This window comes from Quercus lobata, chromosome 5 (genome assembly GCF_001633185.2).
Source record: "Quercus lobata isolate SW786 chromosome 5, ValleyOak3.0 Primary Assembly, whole genome shotgun sequence".
Classification (NCBI taxonomy): domain Eukaryota; kingdom Viridiplantae; phylum Streptophyta; class Magnoliopsida; order Fagales; family Fagaceae; genus Quercus; species Quercus lobata.
The window spans coordinates 84,929,090-84,957,020 of NC_044908.1; the positions used below are offsets into that span (position 1 = coordinate 84,929,090).

At 39.5% G+C, this 27,931-nt stretch overlaps 2 protein-coding genes across 2 annotated transcripts; one reads left to right on the forward strand and one right to left on the reverse strand.

Annotated features, from left to right (window-relative positions):
- Positions 1-241: 241 nt before the first annotated feature.
- Positions 242-12,973, reverse strand: LOC115989537 (7-dehydrocholesterol reductase-like). Its single transcript, XM_031113245.1, has 13 exons — positions 12,812-12,973; positions 12,130-12,352; positions 11,649-11,704; positions 10,824-10,926; positions 10,664-10,729; positions 9,726-9,839; positions 6,995-7,121; positions 2,753-2,853; positions 1,890-2,015; positions 1,690-1,754; positions 1,173-1,254; positions 1,018-1,100; positions 242-645 (listed from the first exon to the last, which is right to left on the reverse strand). The coding sequence occupies exons 1-13, from the start codon at positions 12,901-12,903 to the stop codon at positions 579-581; spliced, it is 1,305 nt and encodes a 434-aa protein (XP_030969105.1). The 5' UTR covers positions 12,904-12,973; the 3' UTR covers positions 242-578.
- A 4,305-nt stretch (positions 12,974-17,278) lies between these two features.
- Positions 17,279-17,857, forward strand: LOC115991347. The gene has a single exon (XM_031115050.1). The coding sequence runs from the start codon at positions 17,279-17,281 to the stop codon at positions 17,855-17,857; it is 579 nt and encodes a 192-aa protein (XP_030970910.1).
- The last annotated feature ends 10,074 nt before the right edge of the window (positions 17,858-27,931 follow it).

Genomic DNA, 27,931 nt, shown 5'->3' on the forward strand with positions numbered 1-27,931 from the left:
AAAACTTAGGAGCTTTCATCAACCTAAGAGCTTGAAATTAATTTAGTAAATCTAGAAGATCTTAATACCAGAAACCATGTAATTATATTTACTCCCCAGTCCCCACCTTCCTAGATTACGCTTTGAATACATTTATTTCAACTCTTGTTTGATTTGCACTAATGATCTACTGCCAGCTAAAACCACTTCTTCTTTTTTTCTTGTTCTCTTAATAATAAATAAAATAAAATATGTCCTGCCAAACCAATAAAACTGAGAAAGATTTTATTGCTAAAATTTGATCATTACACATTAGAAAAGTGATCTAAATAAGATATCCAGACAAAATTCCACATAAGTGTCACTTTAATACCGAGTAAAAGCTAAATCCTCCTAGATCATAGAAAAGACTTGGAGAAACTAACACACATCATACATTGTACTACGAGACTATCACCAGTACACACCAAAAGCAACTTTCGCAAAGTAAGCCTAGCATGAGTTAAGCAATATACAATATTGCTTAACTCAAATAGAGGGTTTGGTATGATCAATAGAGACAATTTTATTCCGTAGATTCCAAGAATGGTTTAGTATGATCAGTAGATCCCGGGGATGATCCTGTATGGAACCTTCTCGCAATATAATTTCCAATACTTTCCATACCTGCAAGCAGGAACTTGTCAGAATTTGCACGCACATGCAAACACACACACACACACACTATCTTTATCTAAGTAAAACAATTGGTTGATAATATTTCAAAACTGTCTTTGTTTGAAGCATTTACAAATCATGGGGTGGCGACATCCAAGAATATAAATGGTTTACTATCCCTACAGTTCATCACATTACTATTCCTTTCTCATCCGTAGAGCATTAGCATGAAGTAAGGGGCACACCAATCAAATCACCAAAAAATATATATATATTCCTCTCTCATGGTATTAGAAAGTTCTAGCAAGATGATTTTTAGTGCATGATTGCAGTTCAAGACAGAGAATAGTAAAGATAGCACAGAAATTTGTATTTGCTTACTTGGACCGACATCGATCATCATCCCTTTTTGCTCGGTCAAAAAGAAGGATAGTAAGAAATATCACATAGAAGAAAGGTAGGAACTGCAAAAAAACAATAAAAGAATGAGTTACACACAAAAAGAGAGGGAAAAAAAACACACACACAGAGCTTACATGATTGAAGAGAGCTGGGACAGTCCAGAAGAAAGCAGATAATATTTCTGGTACATAATGGAAATGACGAGATAATCCCCACCTGCAGGAGCCACAGAAAAGCATCACAAAATTAGTTTTAGTCAAAAGCCAAATTTCAGTATTCAATTCCATTAGATGAACAGTATGAATGCAAGATTATGCAATGCAGTGAGATGAGTTCCCTCTATCTGTTATTAAAAAAAATTTAAAAAAATTAATAGAGTTCTCTCTATCAAGCTTATGCATGCCCTCATTAGCATCCTCAATGTATGCACAAATTAATTCACCAATAAAGAATTAAAGATACTAACTTCCATGAAACATTTGATATTTGTCAATTTTGGAATTATCTGACTGTCTCACCCAAATATATAAAACAAAAAAATAAAAACCAGCAAAAGGGTGACTTCAACCCCCTTGGGCTTGTGGGACAGTGTAAAAGAGCTTCTTAGTCCATTTTGCATAAAATTTCAAATTGGTAAAATGGTAAACTCACCATCCTGAGGTTAAAAGAAGGCTGCTTTTTGTTTCCCCCGATGTGGTAGTATACGAGGCAACTATCTGTGTAAGCAATTGAACTAAATCATTTCTCTTTCTCAGGAGATAATTATGGAAAATTTGCCAATCCAGCAATTAGATGTCTTAGAAAATGTACATAATAACAAAAATCAAGTAATGAGTGCCAAGAAAGAGCACCTTTGAAGGAGCTTTTCCCCAAACTAAGCATTTTCCATTTGTTCTGCGAAATTCTTGCCTTTGCCTGTCACAATCATAGTTGGTATATATGCAAAGAATGCCTGCCACTAGAATATAAAGTGCTAGCTGAAACAAGAGATGGATATTATCAGAAAGAGGGAAAGAAAAAGGAACAAGAAATAGAAATTTCAGAAATTTGTCAAGACATGGACAATTAAATGCTTGAGCTCATCCAATAGGATAACTTTAGCCCAGGCATGGTTTTTAACTTGCAACCATTCGGTACTTTTTATGCTTAAGAATGATCCACCAGACCAAACCAATTTAGCTGGGATTAAACATTATTTGAGCTCAGTCGAAGTTCCTTCTGTAGATTATGGCCAGAATCCAATTATTCTCGGGGAAAGAATTAATAAAACCTGACTTTTAACAAATAAAATTTACCACAGAAAAAAAATTTATTCTGATGGATCTCAAAATCATCTGATATAATTCATCCAATTTTAACCAAATAAACCAATGTTTTTTTTTTCTTTTTTCGTCTCAACCATAGTGCTTATACTTCATAAATTGATGTAACTTTGTTTATTCAAAACATAGTTTTTACCATCCAACCTTCACCCCAATTTGCTTCCAGAGCCTGAGTGGTGAATTTTTAATCAAATTAATAACCATAACTACATCGCAAATGCTCAAAATGTAGAGTGCAAGAAAAAAGAGTGCTTTTTACTTTGGCAAATAGAACGTGTTTCATGTTGGAGATTGCGAACATCTTGTCAAAACTACAACATAGCTTAAATCCAAATGCCAAAAGAAGATAACCAACAAAAGTATGCTTCAAAGTTCCAAGATATTGACCAAACCTGAGTTCCGAGGTTAACAGGATGGTTGACTAAGTACATGCCTGGAGAAGTATAGATAGATGGAACCCATACCAAGCATCCCCAGCAAATATAAAAGCCAGCTGCCAGAGCCATATGTACAATGAACAATATTGAGATTGAGCATGGATAACACTAGAAGCAGGGTGAAGAAACCATGATAAATGAGATAGACTACTGTCAAAACATGATGTTTCTGACATTTTCATGTTTAAGGACTAAGCATACTAAGATGTGTGAAAAAAAAAAACTGTAACTTATCTCTAAGAAAGTACGCAGCAAGTTTGGTACATATCTGACATTATTTGTGGGAAAAAAAATATTAACCATGGTTTTAGAAAAAATTCAATTGGTGCATGGTTGAGACATGATTCACGCTGATAATGCAGTGCATGTCATGCATGATTTTATAGCACGTAATATAGAAAAAGAGAGGGGGGGGGGGGGAGGCAATAGGTAATTTACTTATACACATAAATTAGAATGTCAATTAAGGCTGAATAGAGTTAAGCTTATATGTAGTACATTCTTCTCTTCTTTTGTAATCAATTTCAACCACCAAACACCTTTATATTGTATCCAGCAAAAACTAGTATTCAGAGATCCATCTGAATTCTAAAGACAACCACTGAAATCAAGTCCTTTCTACTCAATGGAAGAGAAAAAAATGAAAGCAAAACTTTATCTTGAGATTTTTTTAATGTGATGCTAGTTTACATTTTTTTTTTTTTTTTTAATAGGTAATCGAAGATTTATTTCATAAAAAGAACATCATGTTCACGATGGTGAACGCTCAAAACTTGAAATGAATAGAAGCACCTTATGATACAAGGTTCTTTAATAAATTTAAGCTGTGGGAGAAACTAAATTATTGAGTTTAAAGCAAGAGAAAAGTATCCCAAAATTAAAGAAAGGTGGATTAAGAGGAGATATCTGACAAGGTCTCATTTGATTATGAACAATGGAAGCAAAAGCTATCTAAATTTGAATGAAGAAAATAAGAAAGATGTGTTCAAGGCATATGAAGGCTAATCTAAAACCAAAAATTGAAAATCATCAGCCCTTTTTTTGATAAGTCAACAATAAAAAAGGCAAAGATAAATCCTATACTATTCAATTGGTCTCTCACTCAAGACAGTTGGCCTACCTTGATGAACTCAAAATGTATATAAATATATACACACACACCATCACTTATAATGTTTATAAGTAACCAAATATGTTCTCAAAAAAAAAAAAAAAAAAAAAAAAAAAAAAACACTAACCAAATGAGAGCTTGAGACAGAGCTCATTGGCATGTCTATATCCCTTTTGGTATTCTCATCTCCATGAAAGTCTATTCCACTCACAAGTTTCTGTCTCACATGTAACTAACTCATCATATTAGAACAAGAAAAACTGCCCATCTACCAACCTCCTATATATTTATTTTGATAATTTGATGATTGGGGGACGGGGGATTTGAACCCTTACAAATTGAGCTACAAGAGACAACACTCTTCCTCTCCCTTTATCAGCCCTCTGTGGTTTGGACTCCACTAAATTTGTAAAGATATACTATCCCCCCACCCCCCTTTTTCTCTCCCTGCATTCTCTCTGCATTTATAATATATACTTATTGTTTCACACACTTGTTGCATCTTCTCACTTCTAGTATGTATAAAAGTAAGCACAAACAACCAATGAGCTCTGACACAAATGGCACTTCCTCCTTCCAAAAATTGGAGGGAGGAGGGGGTAAGGTCATGGTTTTGAACCCACTGGGTGCATATCTATCTAAAAAGAATGAGGAAAGACAGAACGGAAGTTCAAGAATGAGTGCCGTGGTTTAGGTGATGAGTTTAAGCATCATTTGGTGGGTTGGGATAAGGTTTGTACTCTTATTGCAAATGGGGGGTTGGGGATTAGGAAGCTTACAACTTTTAATCAGGCCTTGTTGGAAAGTGGCTATGGCAGTTTGGGGGAGAGGAATCACGATTATGGAGGCGTGTTTAACTAAGAAGTTTTGAGAGGATTGGGGTGGTTGGACCACGAAACCTGCACAAGGTACTCATGGGTGTGGTTTGTGGAAGAGTATTAGGATGGTATGGGAAAAATTCCTGCAGAACATTCTGTTTGATGAAAAGAATGGTGCTGGATTCATTTTTGGCACAATTGTTGGTCTGGTGAACAACCCTTAAGGTGGTTTACCCTGTATCATATGAAAATTCCACTAATGGAAAGGCTTTAGTGGAGTCTTTGTTGGTGATGCATACCATGGAGGAGATGAAGAGTTGGGATGTTAGATATGTTCGGGACTTTAATGATTGGGAGTTAAATTTGGTGGCCTCATTCCTCCAACTCTTAAATTCCCATATCCCTAGAGGATGGTGATCGGATAAGGTAGAAAGTAGAAACTTAAGAAGAGCAAGGATTTTGATATTCATTCATTCTATAATGACCTAAGGGAGAAAGCCGTTTGATATTCATTCATTCCTTGGAAAGGCATTTTGGGTGTGAAAGCCCCACAGAGGGTCTCTTTTTTTGTGTGAACAGCAGCATAGGGGAAGATTCTTCCATGTGATAATCTCATAAAGACAGGTTATACTTTAGTAGGATGGTGTTTCATGTGCCAGTGTAGTTGGGAGACGATGGACCACCTTTTGACTCATTGTGTGGTTGCTCATAATCCATGGAGTTTTGTTTTCATGTACTTCGGAATCCATTGGGTTCCACTGGGGAAGGTGATGGATGTCATGTCTGGTGGGAGGAATTGGGGGGGTAAGCATACCTCGGCTATTTGGAATATGGTTCCTTTGTGTTTGATGTTGGACTATATGGAGGGAGCGTAACCGCCAACATAGAGTGTACGGGGAGTCAATTGCTAGCAACTTTCTCTAGCTCTTAATTTGATTGGTCTGGTGCATGGGGTTTTATGCATTGTGATTCTATTGTGACATTTGTAGGATCATTATATTTGTACATGCTACTATCTTGTAATTGTCTAGCCTTCTTCATGAAGTAGTCTTTTCTTAATAAAATTATTTTTATCTATCAAATAAAATAAAATGATCAGAAAGCTAGAAAATGAGAGTAAGATTAAAGAGAAGCTAAGAATACAGATAGCTAAAAGTAATAATTAAGTTGGTTTAGACATGCACCAACACATAACAAATGGTAGCATCAATAAGATGGGCTACCAACATGTTCAAGCAACCACTTATTTTCATAGGTGGAAGCTTAAATATTGTGAAGGCATGTACAGAGAACAGTGCCTCTGAACTGCAATAACAGAAGCATGGGTAATGCACATAAGGTTTGAGATCAACTACTAGTACAGAGCTGCCTGTAAGTACTTTTGGAATTTGACGTATTCATATTACCCCTGGTATTTTATTTAAATTCATGCTTAACCTAATCAAAAGATCATGCTACTGACCATTATTTTGTGAGCTCGGTTTGGAGCTAGAATGTCTCGCTCATGTCTAAACCAGTATGTGGATGATCAATTTTCTGCTACATGTGTGCTATTCCCCAATTTCAACAATTTCATGATTTATATTGTGGAGCCCACATGCAATTTCAAATTGAAGCAATATGTTTCATAAGTAGTTTAAGTCAAGGGTCAAAAAAAATTTTAGTTTTAATTGATGATTAGGAGTTATTTCTTTTATTCATTGGCAGAAACATTCTTTATGCAAATGCTGCAAAAATTTATATGCAGTCTTTTTAGGGTGCCGTCTTAATGTTTTTCTATCTTAGTAGGTTAAGGAAGAGTTAAGAATCTTTATAGATACAGCTTACTTACACAAAGAAAGTAGAGTTGTGCTCAAACCCTGAGGCAAGATTTCCTAGAATGTGTTCTCTCTCTCCCTTCTTCTTCCTCTCATAAATCATACCCTTCTTCACTTATCAAATATATACGTGTGTCTACACACACACACACACACAAACCCCTCTTCAGACCAAGTCAGAAACCAAAACATAACAATTAGGTAATAGCAGCTCATGGTTATAGAATGACATTACAATCAACCAAGGAAGCATAATTAAAAATTTTACACAACAAGGTAACATTTCATATTAGATGCACAGGTGATTCTTTGTTATTAGCATTGCTTCATAGTTTATCAACAAAAAAAAAAAAAAAAACCAAAGAAAGCAGGCTTTATAACTATGTATTAACAAAACACAAGGACAAAAAAGTAGCTTGTGAAACACTCAAACAATAGAGCACTTTCATACCTCGATCATGTGCAATATCCATGGTACTCCAGTATCCAGCTTCCCACCAAAAAAACTTTGTAACATAGACTAGCATCAATACAGTATTCACAAGCATAGAATCGGCCACTCTCCCATTAACTTCATACTGGAAAAGGAGATCGATATTAGAGAAACAAGCAAAAGATCATTTCCTATGTGTGCATGTTTGTGTGTCTCAAAAAAGAATGGGATGGACCAATGACATCCACTTTATGGTAGCTGCAAATCACCACAATGTCAAGACACCTGGTAAAATAGGAAGATCAATTACACAAATCTATAAGAACGGTAGTGAAACAGTTGGTCACTTCCTATTGCATTTGACTTGTGGCTTGGGAATTGTGGTCATTGGTGTAACCTTTATTTGGGTTGCTTTGGGGTGATGCCAGAAAAAGTTGAGATTTTAGCATGGTATAACAAGAGAAAGGGAGGATTGGTCAATATGACAGTAGTAAGATTTTGTATGTTGTAAACTTGTAATACTTCACCTAAGATAATTGCAGTTTTTTTGGGGCTGAATGCCTAATGTAATTGCTATGAAGACAGAAGTAACCACATTAAATTGTGTCAAGCTGAATTCAAATATGCTTAAGTCGCTTTATTATACTATGATTGGATAATTGCATTACTCAGATCATGGATTATTATCAGACCATGATCTGATAAAATCCCTAATTAAATAATGCCCCCTAATCCTATACTATATCCAACCAAACAAGGACATTCATCAAAGTTCAATGAGGCATTCTGAAGAGAGATTCCCTCACCAATAGCAATTCCTAGATTATGCAACAGCATCTAAGCCAAAAGCAAAGAAGGCCCAATAGTTTATTTTGTCTAGCCCCTAGTTATTATAAGACTATCTTTTCTTTTCTCTATGTTATATTTTATTTATAATTATGTCTGGAGTATTTGAGTATTTTAAAAGGTCAAGTTACTAGCATATGACTTTTAATGCAGTTGGATAGTCAGGATTTAATTGTTATAAGTAAAATGAAGCTATAGGATTCTAGAATTACTAAATGCTATTATAAATAGCCTCTTTGAATCGTTGTAGGATGCCTTTTCTTATCTAATCTACTTTTTTATAAGTAAATTAGTACTTCATTATAAATGACCATTTCAAGTACACGGGTTTTCTTTTTTAATCCATGAAATTTCATATAAAAATATTTAGTGTTCCAACATGAAATCCTAATATCGTATTCTTTGCTTTAATCAAGTTTATTGCTGTAATCTCTCCTTAAGCCCTCTTCTACACTAGATCTAAAACCTGACCACATCACTAGATTATTTTAGAATGCAATAAATTAAATTAGGATTTCACTAAGAATGGCAAGATCTACCCATTCCTATTTCCCTGCTCATACGCACCCTAAGAAATTAGACAAGGGTCAACTATTTTTTTTTTTTTTTAATAAGTAAGAAGAGAATATTATTAATAAAAGAAAAACAAGAAAAATACAAGGAGTTCACGGTAGTGAACGAAGGAAAAAAGAAGCAAAAAGACAGAAGCAGCCCCTAATCTATTCTAATAATGGCAAGGGTCAACTCATTTATTTCACTAAGAATGGCAAGATCTACCCATTCCCCTATTTTTTTTTAGTTCAGGCCCCAAGAGAATGGGGAGTAGAAGACTCGAACTAGTGACCTCTGCTTCAAGAGGATCAATTACCAGCTGATTGTGTTACCCATTGGGATTAAGAATTTACCTATCAGGTTTAGCTAATGGAAACCTGGATGATCATTATGTACCCATGTAGACCAAACAAAATTGCAGGTATCTGCTACCCACAAAACATATTTGCTTCACCACCACCACCTTAACCTCCTACTTTTCAACATTTTGTTTCTCTCATTGACTGTTCAACTTAAAAGTCTTTTCTATATCCTCAAGGACCTCAACCAGAAATTCCTTCACCATGTGCTTCAGCTTCTCCTATGCCTCCAACTGCTTCACTTCAAAATTAGTTTTTGGCCATGACCAGCCCACACCTCAAATTTTATCACATTTTTTAATGCCTTTTGCTTTTTTTTGTTCCTTTACTTCTAAATCTTTGAAGCTGATATGGTGCTTTTGATTTTTGCAGTGGCAATGCCAGTCATGGTGTCAATGATTTGGCAATGGAATGAAAAAATAGAAAACGCAGTCCTCAGATAGAAAGTGACCACAGTGGTTGCAGGATGATCATGGAATAGAGTCCATTGTTTCAATGACAATTTACCTCCCATCGTTTTATTTCGATTGCTTTGATCTTTTTGTGTTTAGTAGCCAATAGAAAAGACTATAGAGAGACTGCAGATTTGTATTTTAATAAAAACCTTTTTTTACATTAAATTGCACATAGAGAGAGGAATCAAGCAGAATGATGGTTTAATTTTTTCGAAATATTCAGCCAAAAAATTATCAAAAGAGAAAATCGATGAGGTTAACCGCAAGTTGGAGCCCATGCAAATTATTAGAACAGGTGGACAGTAGGAATTTGACATATCCCATATGGGTTAAAATGGGAAACTGGGAAATAAATGACTGATTCAATTTATGATCTTCCCTAACCTGCCCATATGTCACACTTAGATTGCACAATTAATTAATGTAACCAACAGAATGTCACGCTTTAAACATCACACACCTTGAAAGTAACATACTACCTGACACAATATATGTAACTTTGATATTTGTATACAGAGATATCCTTGGAGCACCTACCTGCTTTATGCAATATGTCACAGCAAGAACTGCCCATGACATCATCCCAAATCTGCAGTTTGTGAAAACTTTTATATCAAAATGTTTCCCAATTCGAGGATACAGCTCCATACCCTGCAAGAATGAACGGGGTTAACTAAAAAGGTACTTTTACATAAGAGACCCTAGACTAGAAGATCCATTGTTTTCTCAAACAAATCTTGTGCTGATGAGTAATTATTATAGCATGGACAGATGTAAAAGGGGTAATTATCAAAAGAATACTTCACACCATAATACAACATGATCATATGTAAAGGAGGACAATTTTTTTATCTTGCATAATCATCAAATAAATGTAAGGAGAAGCACACAAAAAAAGTACAAGAGAAGGGGCACCAAAGAATTTGTAGGTTACAATTTAAGCATAGCATTTGGCAGCCTGAATTCATCTCTTTAAGTACATTTTTCTACAAATGTGGATTATTAATAGCATGGTACTGATAGATAAACTGAAAGGCCCATATTAAGATGGAGCCTTTAATTATTTTTCATTTTCAAATGGTAGCACATGTGGATTCTTGATTGCATGGTCTTGATATGTGACACAAAAGGGTACGGAAAGCAACATTAAAATTTAGGAGTGACACTTAATGAAACAACAATATATAAAAAGTCAGACAGCTGCAGAATATACATAAAGTTCTTTATTCTCACATTCTTAGAACCAAAAAGGATCTTAAAGATGCAGAAATACTTTTTAGAATATAATAAAATAGTCACATCGAGTCAGAATATATAAGATGTTGGACAACTTTACTAAGGAAAATAAGGAAAGTAAACTATGTAACATCATATACGATAATGATTAGAAAAGTATACCACATTATTAATCAATTGCAAATTATAAAAATTAGATACGTAAAATCTGAAAATCATATATATCTGAAGACACTTACCCAGTAGAAATCAATTATTACGTTTCCAGATGAACCAGAATCAGTGGAAGATGGTGCAACATGACCCTAATATACATAAACCGTTAGTCATAGAAATATAAACTGAAGTTGTGTGTGTTGCAACTTGAAAAGAATTTTTACATCAAGGTTCAATCCTCACTTTAATGTACAAGAAAATACAAAAGACAAAGCTTCCAAAAATAAGCGCCGAAAATATTTCTCCCAGATGATCATAAACAACTGTGGGGTTGAATATCCCAAACCTGAAGAACATAGAAAGGAAAAAGATCAAATAACCTTGAAATTTAAGTGGTATTGACATATAAAAAACCAAAGCCAGTGATATATGTAGCTTGAAAAAGACAACTACAAGGCATCCAAAAAGAGAAATGTGTTCATACAAATAGGAACAAGCAATTTGAAAATCAACTGATTAGAGAATCAGTAAAGTAAGATACCACAAAACCTTTAATATAGTCTTCTAGATAAGGGTATTAGGTGAAATATAAAGTTGCTAAAAGTGAGAAAGAACTCAAAGAAGCAAATGGAAATTTCTAATTTGATAGTAAGGCTAGTGATGCGAAGTATTCAAAGATCAATAATCAGGTACTAACCATAGCAGAGTAAGAAAAAGTCATATCATGATTTCTTGATGCCAAAATACTATTTCGTAACTTTTCATTAAGAGAAAAACACAGCACAAAAACCCAGAATGACAATAATACTGCTTTTTCTTGCTTGGTATTCTAACATTTTAGTGCATCAATAACTAAAGACATGACAAATAAACAAATTTTCTATGCAATCCACAATAATCACAGAGATCAGTAACTCTGCACTTCCCTCACAAAGAAACTACAAAACAAAGACTGCTAAAAGCGGCAGCTGAGAGAAGATACACCAAGTCTTCAAAAGACACAACATATCACACTCAAAAACCAGATGGACACGCTTAAACACTGGATTTGATGGGAAGAGTCCTTACCACCAAAGTCCAAGGTAGGTAACCAAAGTCACTACATATGCCGCCATACCATTTGCCTGCAACATGCATTAGCATAAGAATAACATAAAGTAAAACATTAGTTTTAACATATAACAACTAAGTAATATATACAAGTAAAAAAAAAAAAAAAAGTGGTTTTTTTGTTTACAAAAAGGCTATTAGATTTGATGCCCATCGTAGAAAGGAAGTTGATGGAAGCTTGTGATTTGTGTATTTGATAGTTTTGGTCTCCATTTGTATACTTCCTGTATACTTTGGCAACTCTTTTTATGATTTGAATAAAATTCACATTACTTATCAAATGATATAAATATATAAGTAGAGAATTTTCCTCCCTTTGCAGAGCACAAGAAAATTCAAAGCAAAAAATATTTAAATTGATAATCTATCAAGTATACAAGCATAAATGCGACAAAACTGACAAATCACTCAGAAAAATTCAACAAATAGTATCAAGTACCTTATAAACAGGTCGATTTCCCATTGTAGTTAATGGGCCCTCAACCCTTTTCCCAGGTAGAAGAAGTTGAAGTGCAGCCTCAAAGGCTGAATAACAAGCAATAATTTTCCAAGCAGTGGCAGTGGGTCTTGGCCATATATCTATGAGTCCCTTAAGCCCATGCTGCTTCAAGTAATCAAAAGTTTGGGACACAGACCCGTCAGCATGTACCATTGTATACCATCTGAAAGAAATGCCAAATTCTGATATCAATACCCAATATGAATGGAGCAGAACTTAACAATCAGCTACTAAAATACATCTCAACCAAAGCTTATCCCTTTACAAAATTTAACGCTTTGTTTTAATCTTAATTTATGTATTTGATAATATTCAGATGAATCCATCAGGATTTCACATAACTTGGATACAATCACACCCCACTACACATCAAAACCCATTTCTTTTTTAACTCAGAAAATTCATTCCCATAGAAACAAACGCCAAAAAAGAACATCCTTTACACATCTAAGTTAAGTAAAAGTTTTTGCTAGAAAAAGAGTCTTCATGGAAACAAACAGAAAATCAAAAGAAAAGATCAATGAGATTCAGGTGTAACTCTAATGTCCCTTCACTTGAAATTCAAAATCACACCCCATTTCTCATTTTTTCTGATTTTCCAGAGAAACAACAAAAAGCTTACAGTAAGATAACAAACGGTGGACACAGTGTAAGTAGAGATAGCACGGAAAAATATGTCAGCAACGGTGAGTGTACGGTCTTGGACTCTGCCATTCTCTCTCTCTCTCTCTCTCTCTCTCTCTCTAACTTCTCTCTGAATCTCAAACTCTTTTGGCTGATGAGCGTGAGAAGCATACAAACAGAGAGACAACCTTTATTGTAGACTAGTGTTTTAGTCAAGCCAACTGGTCGCTAGCCAGCCTATGCAAAACAGGTCATTCTGATTTACACATTTGCCCCTCAAGTTGAGGTTAGGTTAGTATCCAAATCTCAAACCATAATTAGCAATTAGCATTTGATTGGGCTCCCTATTTCAGGATAAGGCTCTAATTTATTTACTTATTTAGATAGAAGAGTCCAAAAATACTCTCATATAAATTTGACTGACTCTCTTAGGTTTTTATTTTTAGGCGTAGCAAATGGATTGGGTTAGGTTGAATTCAGGTCGATTATTTAATCGAATTATTTCAGATTATAAGTATAATTAAATATATGAAAAATAATATATTAAATGTCAAAAATAACAAAATACTAAAAAATTAAATTCTTATGGTTTCACAATTCAAAATTTATTGCTATAAAATTTAGGTGATTTTATTGTAAAATACCTAAAAATGACGTAATTTTTGGTTTTTCAAAAATTTCTTTCATTAAAAAATCAATAAAATTAAAAAATAGATATTTTTAGAAAAAATAAAAAATTAAATAGTAGGTTCTCATAACTCTGGTGTCATTATCGAGCAACAGCATGGCATTCTCTCGATTCTCATCATCTCAAATATCAATTTTGTTTCACTTGAAGACTGTAAAAGAGATATATGTTCATTTGTAGCATATGAGACTAACAATGGCATTTTATTGCCAAATTTTGGACTAATGCTCTAAGCTTTTTATCGCATCAAAAGATGTAGCAATGTTGTTTTAATTTAATCTACTTGATGCTCTGAAAATAGTAAGTTTTGCTTTGCAAATGTCATGTGAAGACTCGTATTGAACAGTTGTGTTCACCTAATTCCTCTCTCTACTTGTTAGATTAGTTGATGATTGTCAAAGTTATAACAGTGGATACTTCATTGTTTTAGAGAAAATACTTTATCTAAATTGATCAATTTGTTATGAATTTTGGGGTTCTAAATTTGATAATTTTGAAATAATTTTAGGATGTATATGGTAGTCTAATTTTCCCTATTAAAGTGCATGTTTGGTCAGTGCTTTTTGGGTCAAAATCGTAATTGACTCTTGAAATTGAGTTTTTTAGTCTTATAAACATTATAAAAAATAATAATAATAAAAAGTGCATTTTCGTGTTGCATCCTCTGAGCAGGAATTGTAAAACTTTTTCAAAAAGCCCAAAATAAATAAAACTGACTAATTACCAATGCTGAAATATTGTAATGACATTCTGGCTGATTATATTTTTGGCATTTAGTTACGCTATGTTAAATTCTTAAAAGATAGTATACCAAAACCATAGGGTTCAATTTGCTGCCATATAGGCATTAATTTAAGCTTAACGTTATATGAAAAGTAATGTATCTAAACCTTTGAATTGAGTTCGATCATTGCATGCTACACTCCTTTTTGGGATATTTGTATCAATGCATAGTATTTAGTTTATGTTAAGTAGATATGGCAAAGTGGGTCAGAAATTTAGGTTAAGTAGACATGGCAAAGTGGGTCAGAAATTTCTGAACCAACCCAACCCAACCCAACCTGACCCAAAAATCTCAACTTGAACTTGATTTTTTTTACCAGAGGCAAAAATGGGTTGACCCATGACCCGACCCGACCTAACCCACAACTCAAACCCGAACCCGAACCATTTTGTTAAAACTTCTTTTTTGGTAAAAAAAAAAAAAAAAAATAGTAAAATTAAAACAATATTGGTTTAATTGTTTATTGTGAGTTTTAAGTAAACAATTGATACATTTACACAACTGCATGTAAATTAATTGAAAGATAAATGGTTGAGCATTCTGTAATTAGTAAAGATTTTTAGATATCAAATAGTAAAGTACATGTCAAGATAATCTGGTTGCAGTAGAATTAAAAACATAGATTTAAAATTATAGGCATGTGTGAGAAACATTCACAAGTGTGAAATAGTGAAGCCAAAGTATCAAATTAGCATAAATTATGAACGCTTAGACCTATTTTTTAACAATTTATGTTCAAAATAAACGGCTTTTCAAAATAAATTATGATATTTCCTAGAGTGTGTGTTGTTTAACAATGAAATGATATTCAAAAAAGAGACCATGTATAAATAAGTAAGCAATCAAACTTTAATGTATATCTCAAATTGAAATAGAGTGTTGTACGGCACCGAGATCCCAAAACCCATATGGGCCCTAGGCCCAGGCCTAATGGAATGGCCCCATTGCCCTAAACCCTTCTTGAAACTGCCTTCATGTAAAAACAAGTTTTGGGTCTTGAATCCTGAGAAGTGTTCGGCATAAGCTTTCCCGAACAAGCATATGAACCCTGTCTGGGAAAATCATGAAATACTCGGGGAACTGCATTACCGAGCACAATCGACTAAGCTGGAACCAAGTTCCAAGGCCATAAATGTTGCATCCCACTCTCACCTAAACACCCACTTAAAGCAGATAATATTAGACCTTCAATAGCACTAGCGGTGGCTGTAATCATAATCTCCCCACTAACCTTAGCTATAAATAGCAGAAGTTTGGGAAGAGGAGGGGGTTTAGAAAAATAGAGGGAAAACAGTCAAGGAGGAAGAGAGAATGAATGTTGTTTTGAGTCTCTTTGCCGAGAACGACCCAGAGTAGGAAATCTTGAAACCCACTACAAATAAATTGTGAGCCTAAGTGAGTTTAAGCCCAATAGTCTCATCTCTGGTTCCCATAGTTGGCGCCCACCGTGGGGCTCTCCTACGAAACTGTGGTTCAACTGAGACTCAAACAAGGGAAATATCCGAGGAGCGTTCGGGAGGGCGTGCACCAAGCAGTTCCATAGGATCTTCTCGAGGATCGACGTGGAGGGAGAGAAGGCAGAAACGACAGGAGGATAGGGAGCACTCCAGAGGAGAGGAAAGGTCCGAATTGGGAGAAGGGTCGAATCAGACCCACCGAACGGTTTCGGGTGTCTCGGCGCATAGGCAGTATGATGATAGAGACTGAGAACTGGAGCGGTTGCGCAGACTGGTAATGGATCTAGAGCTGGAAGTAAGGGGTCGACGCCAAGAAAGGAATCGCAACCTCCGGCAAAGGAGAAATTGGGGCGAAGAGGGCTCCAGTCGATCTGGTAAGCAACGATCCCAAAACCGATCACGCTCTCAAGAGTCACGCCGGCACTCCCGAGAGACACGTCATCACCGGGACCGTTCACGGTCGCATGGATACGATGACTGAGGGTCAGAATCACCGGAGGAACGGCAGCCCCACAATGCTGCCATGGACGCCATGAGCCGAGAGCCTTACGAATGGCTGCCCGGTCACCGTTCTCTGATGAGATTGAACGGGCCCCTATGCCGAGTAGATTTACACGACCGCCATTCAATTCCTACGATGGGAAAACAGACCGTGTGGAGCATATCAGTCATTACATCCACATGATGTCCTTACATGTATACAATGATGCGTTGATGTGTAAGGTATTCCCCTCCAGTCTCGGCTCAACGGCCCTGAGATGGTTCAATGGGTTACGAAAAGGCTTCATTCGTAGCTTCGACGAGCTGATTCAAGAGTTCAGCAGTAGATTTGTGACATGCAGCAGAGTGCCACAGCCGGTGGACGCGCTACTTTCCATAAAGATGAAGGTCGGAGAAACCCTTCGGAGTTATGCCAGCCGGTACTAGGAACTCTACAACGAGATTGGTGGAGAAAATGAGAAAATTGCGGCAAGCACCTTCAGGATGGGGCTCCCCGAAGATTTTGAATTACGGGAGTCATTGACGAAAAGACCTCCCGAGGATATGAGGCAACTTATGAGACGCATAGAGGAGTACAAACGCCTGGAGGATGATCTGCTGCAGAACAGGGGGAAAGCTACGTTACTCGGGAGATCTCAGCAAGGCGTTATGCCGGTAAGACCCAAAAAAGACTTCAGAATGCAGGAACCAGAGGTGAAAATTGAAGGAGTTAATGTGGCGTTCAAAGAGCCCGTGCACAAAATCTTAGATCGGATCAAGAACGAGTTATTCTTCAGGTGGCCAAACAAAATGGGGGGCGACCCATCTCGGAGGAACCAAAACATATACTGCACATACCATAGAGACAAAGGGCACACCACCGAGCAGTGTCGGGTACTAAAAGATCACCTCGGGCAGCTAGTAAAGGCAGGGTACCTAAAAGAGTTTGTAGTAGACTCCACTGACCGAGAAGCCAGCCAAGGCTTCCAACAGAAAAGGAACCCCCTCCCGCCACCACTAGGGGTGATCGAAGTCATCCACGCTACACCAAGAGGAATGGCAGCAGCAAAAAGGGTATTGACAGTGGCTTGCACGGAAAGAGATTCAGCCGAGAAGAAGAAGAAAGTTGAACGGCTGACCATCTCGTTTGGAGAAGACGATTTGGAAGGGACGGTCCAACCTCATGACGATGCATTGGTGGTGACGGCTCAGATAAGTGGGTTCCTGGTGAAGAGGGTGATGATCGACCAAGGAAGCGGGGCTGACGTCATGTACCCGGACCTGTTCGAAGGGCTCGGATTGAAGACCCAGGATTTCACGAAATATGACACGCCGCTGGTCTTATTTGACGGGAGAGTCATAATTCCCGAGGGACAAATCTCTCTCCCGGTGGACATGGAAGGCAAAGGAGTTATAGTGACCTTCATAGAAGTCCGATCATTCTCACCGTATACCGCAATCCTGGGGAGGCTGTGGATTCACACAATGAAGGCTGTTCCGTCCACCCTCCACGTGAAAGTAAAATTTCCCACTGAATATGGAGTCACCGAGGTGAGAGGGAACCAAAAAGTGGCGAGGCAGTGTCTTGTCGTTGCGGTCAGGTGGAAAAGTGAACAGTTCGGACAAGCGGAATAGATCGAGAAAGAAACTTTATAGCAATTACAGAAGCCCCAAGGGGAAACGGGGGTGGACGTGGCCGAAGAGGTATTGAAGGTTAGAATTTTTCCAGATACTAACAGGTATTTCCAGATAGGTACAAGCATGAATGACCGAGAAAAGGTAGAGATGTTGTTGTTCCTTTTGCAGAACGTAGACGTTTTTGCCTGGAGCCCGTATGAAGTGCCCGGCGTAGATCCCGAGTTCATTGTCCACAAACTCAACATGGACCCATCATTTCCCCCGAAGAAGCAAAAACCGAGAAGAGTGTCAAAGGAACATGTCGACGCAGTAAACTTGGAGGTCCAGTGGCTCAAGGAAGCCGGAGTGATAAGAGAAATATTCTTCCCGAGATGGCTAGCAAATACCGTTGTAGTGAAGAAGAAGAATGGTAAATGGAGAGTTTGTGTGGACTTCACAGACTTGAATAAGGCGTGTCCCAAGGACCCATTCCCAATGCCTAAGATTGACCAACTAGTAGACGCCACGTATGGCCACCCGAGGATGAGCTTCCTAGATGCTTTCCAGGGTTACCACCAGATTGCCTTAGCGCCCGAGGATTGAGAAAAGACAGCATTTATCTCCTTGAGTGCAAACTATCACTACGAGGTCATGCCGTTTGGATTGAAGAACGTCGGGGCCACGTACCAGCGGATGATGATGAGAATGTTCTGAGAAAAAATTGGATGCACGGTTGAAGTATACATTGACGACATGGTGGTAAAAAGCAGAAAAGAGCCACAACATACAGAAGACCTCTGGGGAGTATTCGAGATACTACGGCGGCATAAATTGCGCCTGAATGCCAAGAAGTGCACTTTCGGTGTGGGGGCTGGCAAGTTCCTGGGTTATCTGATCTCTACTCGGGGAATAGAGGCTAACCCCGACCAAATAGAGGCCGTGAACCGTCTCAGACCACCAAGCAATCCCAAGGAAGTGCAAGTGCCTACCGGGATGTTAGCCGCCCTAAACTGATTCATCTCCAAATTTGCCGATCGCTGCCGGCCGTTTTATCAACTTCTGAAGAAGTGGAAGGGGTTTCATTGGGACGAGGGATGTGATGAGGCTTTTCGAGAGCTGAAGGAATACTTGGCAAAGGCGCCAAGGTTGACAGCCCCAGAGCCCGGAGAGGATTTGTTTATGTACCTATCAGTCACCGACCATGCCGTAAGTGCTGTGTTACTAAGGGACCAAGGAGTACAGATGCCAATGTATTACATAAGCAAAACCTTGGTAGATGCCGAGATGAGGTACCTGCCCCTGGAGAAGTTGGTTTTAGCCCTGGTACACGCCACTAGGAAGTTGCCACATTACTTCCAGGCTCATATGGTGTTCGTCCTCACCGAGTATCCATTGTAGTCACTGTTAAAGAGATTAGACTTCACGAGCCGAATTGCCAAATGGGGGACTCAGTTGGGATCGTTTGACATAAGGTACCGACCGAGAAGCTCAGTGAAGGGATAGGTTCTTGCAGATTTCATCGCAGAATTCACACCTAAGAGTGACGGCAAGGTAATCTGTAATGTAGAAATTCGTCCGTGGAAGGTATTTGTAGACGGTGCTTCAAATGCTATGGGGGCCGGGGCTGGTATTGTCATAATCACCCTGGAGGGCATTCGATTGGAACACTCCTTCAGATTGGGATTTAAAGTCTCAAACAACGAAGCCGAGTATGAGGCCCTACTGGCCGGTTTGAGGGCCATGCCTACAAAAGATGTTGAGATTTATTCAGACTCTCGACTAGTTGTTTATCAAATCATAGGAAGCTTCGAAGCTCGAGACTCTCGAATGAAAGCTTATCTAAGTGCAGCCAAGCAGATTATCGGTCAATTCGGAACTGTAAAGGTGTCCCAGGTAGGTCGGTCACAAAACAAACATGCCGACTCACTAGCCACGTTAGCTTCATCGGCTACCGAGGATACGCCATGGCTAGTCACAATAGAGCTTATAAGGGAGTCAAGCATCAATGTGAAGAGTATTCACGACCAAGCCAGAATGGAGGTTGCCAAGGTAGCGATGGCCAATCCGTGCTGGATGAACCCGATCATAGATTTCCTTACCGAGGATAAAGTTCCGGATGATGAAGACGAGGCCAAAAAGATTCATCAGGTAGCTCCCCGGTACTGGCTGTCTTCGGATCACAAACTGTACCGAAGGTCTTTCGCAGGCCCTTACCTTTTATGCTTACATCCCGAGAAAGTAAGCGAGCTTCTAACCGAGCTACATGAGGGAGTGTGTGGCGGCCATGTTGGGGGATGATCTTTAGCGCACAGAGTGATGACCCAGGGGTTTTGGTGGCCACATATGCAGAAGGATGCCGCCGAATATGTCCGGAGGTGCGAACAGTGTCAAAAGCACGACCCTTTGATCCATCAGCCAGTAGGTCGTCTGAACCCCGTCAGCAGCCCGTGGCCGTTCGCGCAATGGGGCCTTGACATCCTCGGCCCATTCCCCCGAGCAATAGGAAACCACTTTTTTGTATTAGTGGCTGTAGATTACTTCACAAAATGGGCGGAAGTCGAGGCCTTGGCAAACATCCGGGATACTGACGTGAAAAAGTTTGTATGGAAAAACATAGTCACAAGGTTTGGGGTGCCAAATTCGCTAGTAACAAACAATGGGCTATAGTTCAATAGCAAAGCTTTTCGGACCTTCTGCAGCGATCTCGGCATCAGGAACAAGTATTCAACCCCGGCTTACCCACAAAGCAACGACCAAGCTGAGGTAGTGAACAAGACAATTTTGAACGGGCTCAAGAGGAGGTAGGACAGGGCAAAAAGAAGATGGGCAGAAGAGCTACCCAATGTATTATGGGCTTACCATACGACCCTCAGAAGATCCACGGGCGAGACCCCTTTCTCTTTGACATACGGGGCGGAGGCTGTGATACCAACCGAGGTGAGCTTATGCAGTGCACGGGTCGCGGGGTTTGACCCCGCCCAGAACACCGACCTAATGATGGAGCGTTTGGACTGGCTAGAAGAATGCAAGGAGGCCGCAACCATACGGCTCGCCGAGTATTAGCAGAAACTAGACCAAAGATACAACCGAGATGTAAAGGGGAGGGAATTCAGTGCCGGAGGATTGGTACTAAGAAAGGTCGTGGGAAACATGCGAGACGTAGCTGCAGGGAAGCTTGCTCAAACTTGGGAAGGACCGTACAGGGTTACCGCCATCGCCGGTGCAGGGGCCTACTACTTGAAAGACCTTGATAAGAGGCCGCTTCCCCGGCCGTGGAATGCCAACAACTTAAAGAAGTTCTACGCGTGACCATCCGTGTAAGCCAAAACTTGTATTTTGCTAAAATCAAGATTATGATGAAGTTGTTTGTATATGCTGTTTTTGATTCCATAATTGCACACCGAGAGAATTGCAAATAAAAAACTCTAAAGACAGAAGCCTGGCCCTCGGCTCAATTAAAATCGTCGAGCAGGTGGAAACCTTATCACTAAAAACTCTAAAGACAGAAACCTGGCCCTCGGCTCGATTAAAATCGCCGAGCAGGTGGAAACCTTATCACTAAAAACTCTAAGGACAGAAACCTGGCCCTTGGCTTGATTAAAATCACCGAGTAAGTGGAAACCTTATCACTAAAAACTCTAAGGACAGAAATCTGGCCCTGAGCTCGATTAAAATCGCCGAGCAGGCGGAAACCTTATCACTAAAAACTCTAAGGATAGAAATCTGGCCCTCGGCTCGATTAAAATCGCCGAGTAGGTGGAAACCTTACCACTAAAAACACTAAGGACAGAAACCTGGCCCTCGGCTCGACTAAAATCGCCGAGCAGGTGGAAACCTTATCATTACAAAGGAATAAAAGGATAAAGGACAAAAACATCATCCTCGGCAGGATCAAAATCACCGAACATATGGGAACCCTAACCCTTTACAAACATTAAATCCATTATCACTCTCAGATTCTCCAAAGCACCGCGCAATAAGTTTTGGGGTATCATTCCATTTATGGCCAAAACACTGGCATAGTCCAAGCAAAACATACAAATAGATAGAAATTCATTCAACGAATTAAAACCAAAGTTAAAAAAGGAAGCTGTTTACCGATCCAACAAGCGAAATAGAGGAAATTGTTCGTTCACCACATCCCGGTGACATAGGCAAATAAACCATTAAGAAAATAAACTAAAAAGGCGATAAAAAAAAAAAAAAAAAAAAAAAAAAAAAAAGAGGCTGTAGAAAATCAGTTGGAGGGCCGGGTCGGATCCGTCACTCTGGCTGGTCGGTTAGGGGGACACGCGAGTCTTCGCCGAGAAGTTCCTGTACAGTCGGGATGCTGGTGGCTTCCATGTCCTCTAGCTCGGCATGAGCGTCAATTTGTTCAACAAGCTCCCTCATGCTTGTCGTTTCCTCCTCCTCAGCGGCAGCCGGGGGATCCTGCACGACAGTAACGGGGCTCGGAAAGGGAATCTGGTCGGGGTCTCTCAGGTGGGAATCCTCGGGAACTCCCAGTGCTTGAAGAGCGGCGAACCACCCGGTCTCAAAGCCCAGGTTTCGAGCCTGGGCCACTATCGGCTCTGCCGATTTCTCGGTATCAGCAAAGCCTTCGTTGTACCACTTCTGCTCACAGGCCGCCAGGGCTATCCTGAGGTCGACTAGTTCCTCGGCATTAGATGTGTTGAAGCTGATGGCTTTAGCTAGCTTCAAGTCCGTTTCGTTCTGCTTAGCCAAAAGCTCTGCACACCTTTTTTTCGCCAACGCCCTATTTTTCTCCGTGGCAGCGGCCTTCTTCTCGGTGGACTCAGCTACCTTTAGTTTTTCCTTCGGTGTTTTGGCCACTGACTCCCACGCCCCCTTTTCACGCTCGACTTCCTCGGCAAGATCCCGTGCCTGGCCAGCCATTATGTGAGCCAGTTGAGTAGCCTAGCAATCACAAAAGTTAGTAAGGAAGCAGAAGTAAATGTATGAGAAGAAATAGATAACTAAAGAATTACCGCGATAGCGTGCCACTCTAACCGGCACCCCACAGACTCCTCAGATCCCTCCTCAAAGGCGTGCACGTCCTCGGGAAGAAGAAGACCCTCGGCCAGGGTTTAGGCAATGCGGCCACCCTCGCCTTTCTCCCACATCCGCACACAGGCGGTCGAAGGCAAAGACTTGCCGTCCAACAAGAACTTAGGCTTCCACGCTGGAGCCGCTTGGGAGGAGGACGCAACCCCCAGACCAACCTGGGTCTGCGGCTCACGGATAACGATCCCCCATGTTGGCTGGGGAGGAGTTTGGACGGTAGCATCTCCCAGGCCCGTGGATGGTTGATCGGTGACTTTTTGTTTCTTACGGGCCCATCCAGCTTGAGAAGAGGGTAGAGGCTGAGGCACCTGGCCCCGACCCTGAGAAGGTGGGGGCTGGTTGGGCTGCCGTGCACCGGGCACGAAGCGGTCAATGGTCATGACCTTCCTTGACACCATCCTTCTGCTGAGTTGGATATCTTCAGCCGACAAGGCAACCGCTTCAATCACTGGTTGCTGGGGCTCAGTGGGCGGATTCTCGGGCTGCGGCTGCTCTTGAATAGGGTCCTCTTGTTGGATAGCTTCGTGGGCTAACTCTCTAAGGCGCCGAGACACGCATTCCGCGGACTCGTCTCTCAAAGGGGCTAGCTCGTCCGAGTAGGTGAAGCGCCGTCCAAACTCCCTCGCCTCCCCGGTTGTAAGTTTTTGCGGCAAAAAGTTTGCGTACCGGACGTCTATGTATGACAGTAGGGGGCTATCAACTAGAAGTGCCTGCTTAAAGTTCTGCCAGGTGGAGTAAACTGGCTCTACTCCGTGGATCAGGTGCGAAGTCCGGAGTTGTCCGTCCCAATACACGTATATCTCAGAACGAAGGATGAAGTTCAAATCTTTGGCATGGACGGTTCTGATGTCCGGAACAAACACTTTGCCGTCTGCAAAAGAGCAAATGTCATATCAGTATCTGATAATAAAGATTTACTTCAATGAAAAGAAAAGGAAAAGGGGAGGAAAACAATTAGATCAAGGGATTGGTACAAACTCACTTCACGCCGTGAAAGGGGGCAAGGGACGTCCCCAGCAAACCAATTGCCGCGCACCCGAACGAACTCCCCAGCGGAGTTCCTGTTCGAATCAAGTAGGCATGATATCAGTCGTACCCGATTATCTCTTATCTTTAGGTAATAGTTGGTAGCTTTGTTCCCACAGAGGCTATACATATGGTTAATGTCATGATAATTTAACTGTAAATCAAAGGTATGGTTCAACCTACTGACGCAGCTAACTACCCGGTAAAAGTTGGGGGGAAGCTGGTCGGGACACAGCCCGTAGTACCTAAGTGTATCTGTCAAAAGGGGATCCACGGGAAACCTAACCCCGCCCTCTAAGATTGACATCAGAGGAAAGAAGGCTGTGCCTAGTCCTCGGTGGAGAGCAATATCACTCTCATGGCAGTAAGCCACTTCCACGTCATCGGGAATACTAAATTTGCTCCTAAAGGTGGCCAAGGCAGCCGAGGACTCTAGAAGATAAGAGTAACCCATCTATGATGATTAATGCTATGAAAGGGAACTTGAAAAAATAAAGCTGAAGGAATAGGAAGGGGAAGAAAACTTACTTTGGGTTCTAGGGAGGAAAGGAACACTAGGCAGGTGAGTAAGCACATAGAGAGTTGGTCAGCAGAGAGTAAGCTCGAAAAATCAGAGGTGGAGGAAAAATGAAAGAATGTTCAGAGGGAAACTATTTATAGAGTCAAAAAGGGGGGCAAAGAAACCTTTAATCAAGCAATAAATGGGCACAATTTACGAATGGCCCTGCGAATACCAAAGGTAACCGATATACGCGCTGCTTGGTTCACGAACCATCAGGCAATAATGACAACTGTACCTGACGCCGCGAAACGGCACGTCTTTTGAGATGAGCATTAATGAGAAACCATAATCACGAGTCCCAGGCCATAAGATCTCCGAGATCAAAAGGCTCGACCAGCTCCTTGATTCTTCCCGGCAACCAGGTATGAATCAAGGGGGGGCTAATGTACGACACCGAGATCCCAAGACCCATATGGGCCCTAGGCCCAGGCCCAATGGAACGGCCCCATTGCCCTAAGCCCTTCTTGAAACTGCCTTCATGCAAAAACAAGTTTTGGGTCTCGAATCCTGAGAAGTGCTCGGCATAAGCTTTCCCGAATAAGCATATGAACCCTGTCCGGGAAAATCATGAAATGCTCGGGGAACTGCATTACCGAGCACAATCGACTAAGCTGGAACCAAATTCCAAGGCCATAAATGTTGCATCCCACTCTCACCTAAACACCCACTTAAAAGCAGATAATATTGGACCTTCAATAGCACTAGCGGTGGCTGTAATTATAATCTCCTCACTAACCTTAGCTATAAATAGCAGAAGTTTGGGAAGAGGAGGGGTTTCAGAAAAATAGAGGGAAAACAGTCAAGGAGGAAGAGAGAATGAATGTTGCTTTGAGTCTCTCTGCCGAGAACGACCCAGAGTAGGAAATCTTGAAGCTCACTACAAATAAATTGTGAGCTCAAGTGAGTTCAAGCCCAATAGTCTCATCTCTGGTTCCCACAAGTGTCAACCACAATTAATAATAAATTATAAAATTAATTTTCAAGATTGTAAATTTCTTATATATTTTAGTCTTTATCAAATGAGTTATCCAATAAGACATTTGTAATTTTGTTTTATGTTTTAGAATGTTGATATTGTGTAGAAATAAAACTTGTGTATTTATTTTACTTATTTTTGTGCTATTTTGTTTTAGATAGCAATGTTAGGATTTGTATAATTTTAAAATTTTTGAATAAAAATTAATAAGTTTAACTAAATTCATTCTTGATATAAATGGTGAATTCAAAATAATGCATTTTACATCAAGTAATTTGTTGCATAACTTTCCAAGTAGCAAAAACATGTTGTTTTCTTTATAAAAAATTAAAAAAAAAAAAAAGTTGAAAAATACGGGTCAACCCGACACGACCCTCAACCCGATTGACCCAAACCTGTTTTTAACCTGCTTAAAATGACCCATTTTGACTCATGACTCGTTTGACCCGCAACTCGATTGATCCGACCCGAACCCAAACCCGACTCGACCCACCCATTTGGCCATGTCTAAATTGTTAAATTTATCATATAGCATTTTGTTGGCATAAACGTAACAAACACATTGTATCCCTTATGTTGGTGTAGCAATTAGAGTTAGCTGACACAAATTTATCTTGCCTTAGATGAGGTAATATGAGTTATGTATTTTGGTAAGACTGTGCATAGATATTAGATAGGCCACGATTCATGTAGCTTATGATTACCAAACATGAGACCTTAATTTTGCATTGAACATGACAATAGGCAGCTTTGATTTAGCACTCATGGATAACAACTAAACTGTACCAAGAGTTGAGTGAGTGAATAGATTTCTGCTTCATTGGTGTATTAAGACCATGGATTATTGTTAGCAACCCAATTTATGCCTTTTTGGTGACTTTTAAGTATGGCAGCCTATAAAGTTGAATTTATTCAACTATGTGTTGGCTTTATTCCGTATCAAAATTGCTTGTAATTCAACATTTAGAAACTCTATATTTAGGTGGGAATAATGTAAAGGTTGTGCGTGTGAAAGTGTGAAGATTTGATCAAGAGTGTGCAACAAGATGTGACTCGCAAGTGATGACTTGCCAAAATGTAGCACACGCATGAAGGCTTGAAGCATGCAGGAAGTTGAAGGGTCAAGACAGTTGGATCACTACAGGACAAAAAGTACAGTCTAGCCAGTCTAGTAACTGGCGATTGGAACTCACAACTCATCCCAGTCGCAAAGTGAGTTGCCAATGCACCATGTTTTGCTGAAAACTGACTTTTCACATTCCATTTCTTACCCTACTATAAATACCCTTATACCCACGAAATGTAGAGAGCTTTTAAAGAGAATTTTGAGAAAAAAAAAACCCTGAAAAAAAACAAGATTGATTCAACCATAATCTTATATATTTGATTCTCTAAATTCTTCTACTCTTACCCTCTCCATTGTCATACCCATGAGAGGATTGTAAGCCAAATCCTTCCCTCACCAAATTTAGAGTAGTGAGAAGGTTCTTGCTGTTTGGAAACCAGTTCAAGAGAGAACCAATTCATATTGGTTGATGCAATGAGCTAATTGCGGGATTCGATAAGTTAGAGAAGATACAGTTCAGCGTAACCTTATTGGAGCAAAAAGCTTGGAGGGTTTAGGTGCATCGGGTAGATTATGCTTGAAGGATCTATTGTTATTCATGTATCTCAGCTGATTTTTTAATGGATCATTTACCTCTTGGAGGGCGGCAGAGAGGTTTTTTACTTAGTTCTTCGGTTTCCTCTTCAATAACACGTGCCGGTGTTATCTTGTATTTGTATCTCTCTTTCCCTTACTCTTAACTTTTAATTTTTGCTGATTGTGATTATTTAATGGCTTAGAGTATTTTGATAATTTGGGTACTGCTTATATTTCATATTCCACACATATATTGTTTGAATATAAGCTTGCATTGGAAAATTTGTATTTGAGGGTCTAAACATTCACAAGTGTTTTACACACTAAGACTGTGTTTGGATTGCGCGTTTGCTCGTCCACGTTCACTATTTCTGCGTTTTCCTTTTTTTTTTTTTTTTTTTTCCAAGCCGTAGTTGTTTACCAGATTTTCCATGAACAGTGCTCAGATGCACTGTTCATGGACCCACAAATTATACTTTTTAGCCACTTTTTCATTAAAAATGGATCCCACAGCACTATTTACACATTTAAAAATTATTTTGCTATAGTGTTTTCAGTTTCAGTTTTCAATTTCAGCAAAAATAAGCTCAATCCAAACGGACCCTAAGTGAGTTTTCATAGCCCAATTTATGCCTATGGGCTACGACACTTTATTTTGGTAGCCAGGTCAAGCATGTTTTTGAGTTGTTATACTTAAAGATGGACTAGAGATGATTGATTCATTATGATAGAATTAGTTTAGTGTATAACTATACATTTTAAGAATGTTGCTTTGACTTATGATGTTCTTATGGCAAGATTTTGGTTTAGTAATCCCAACTT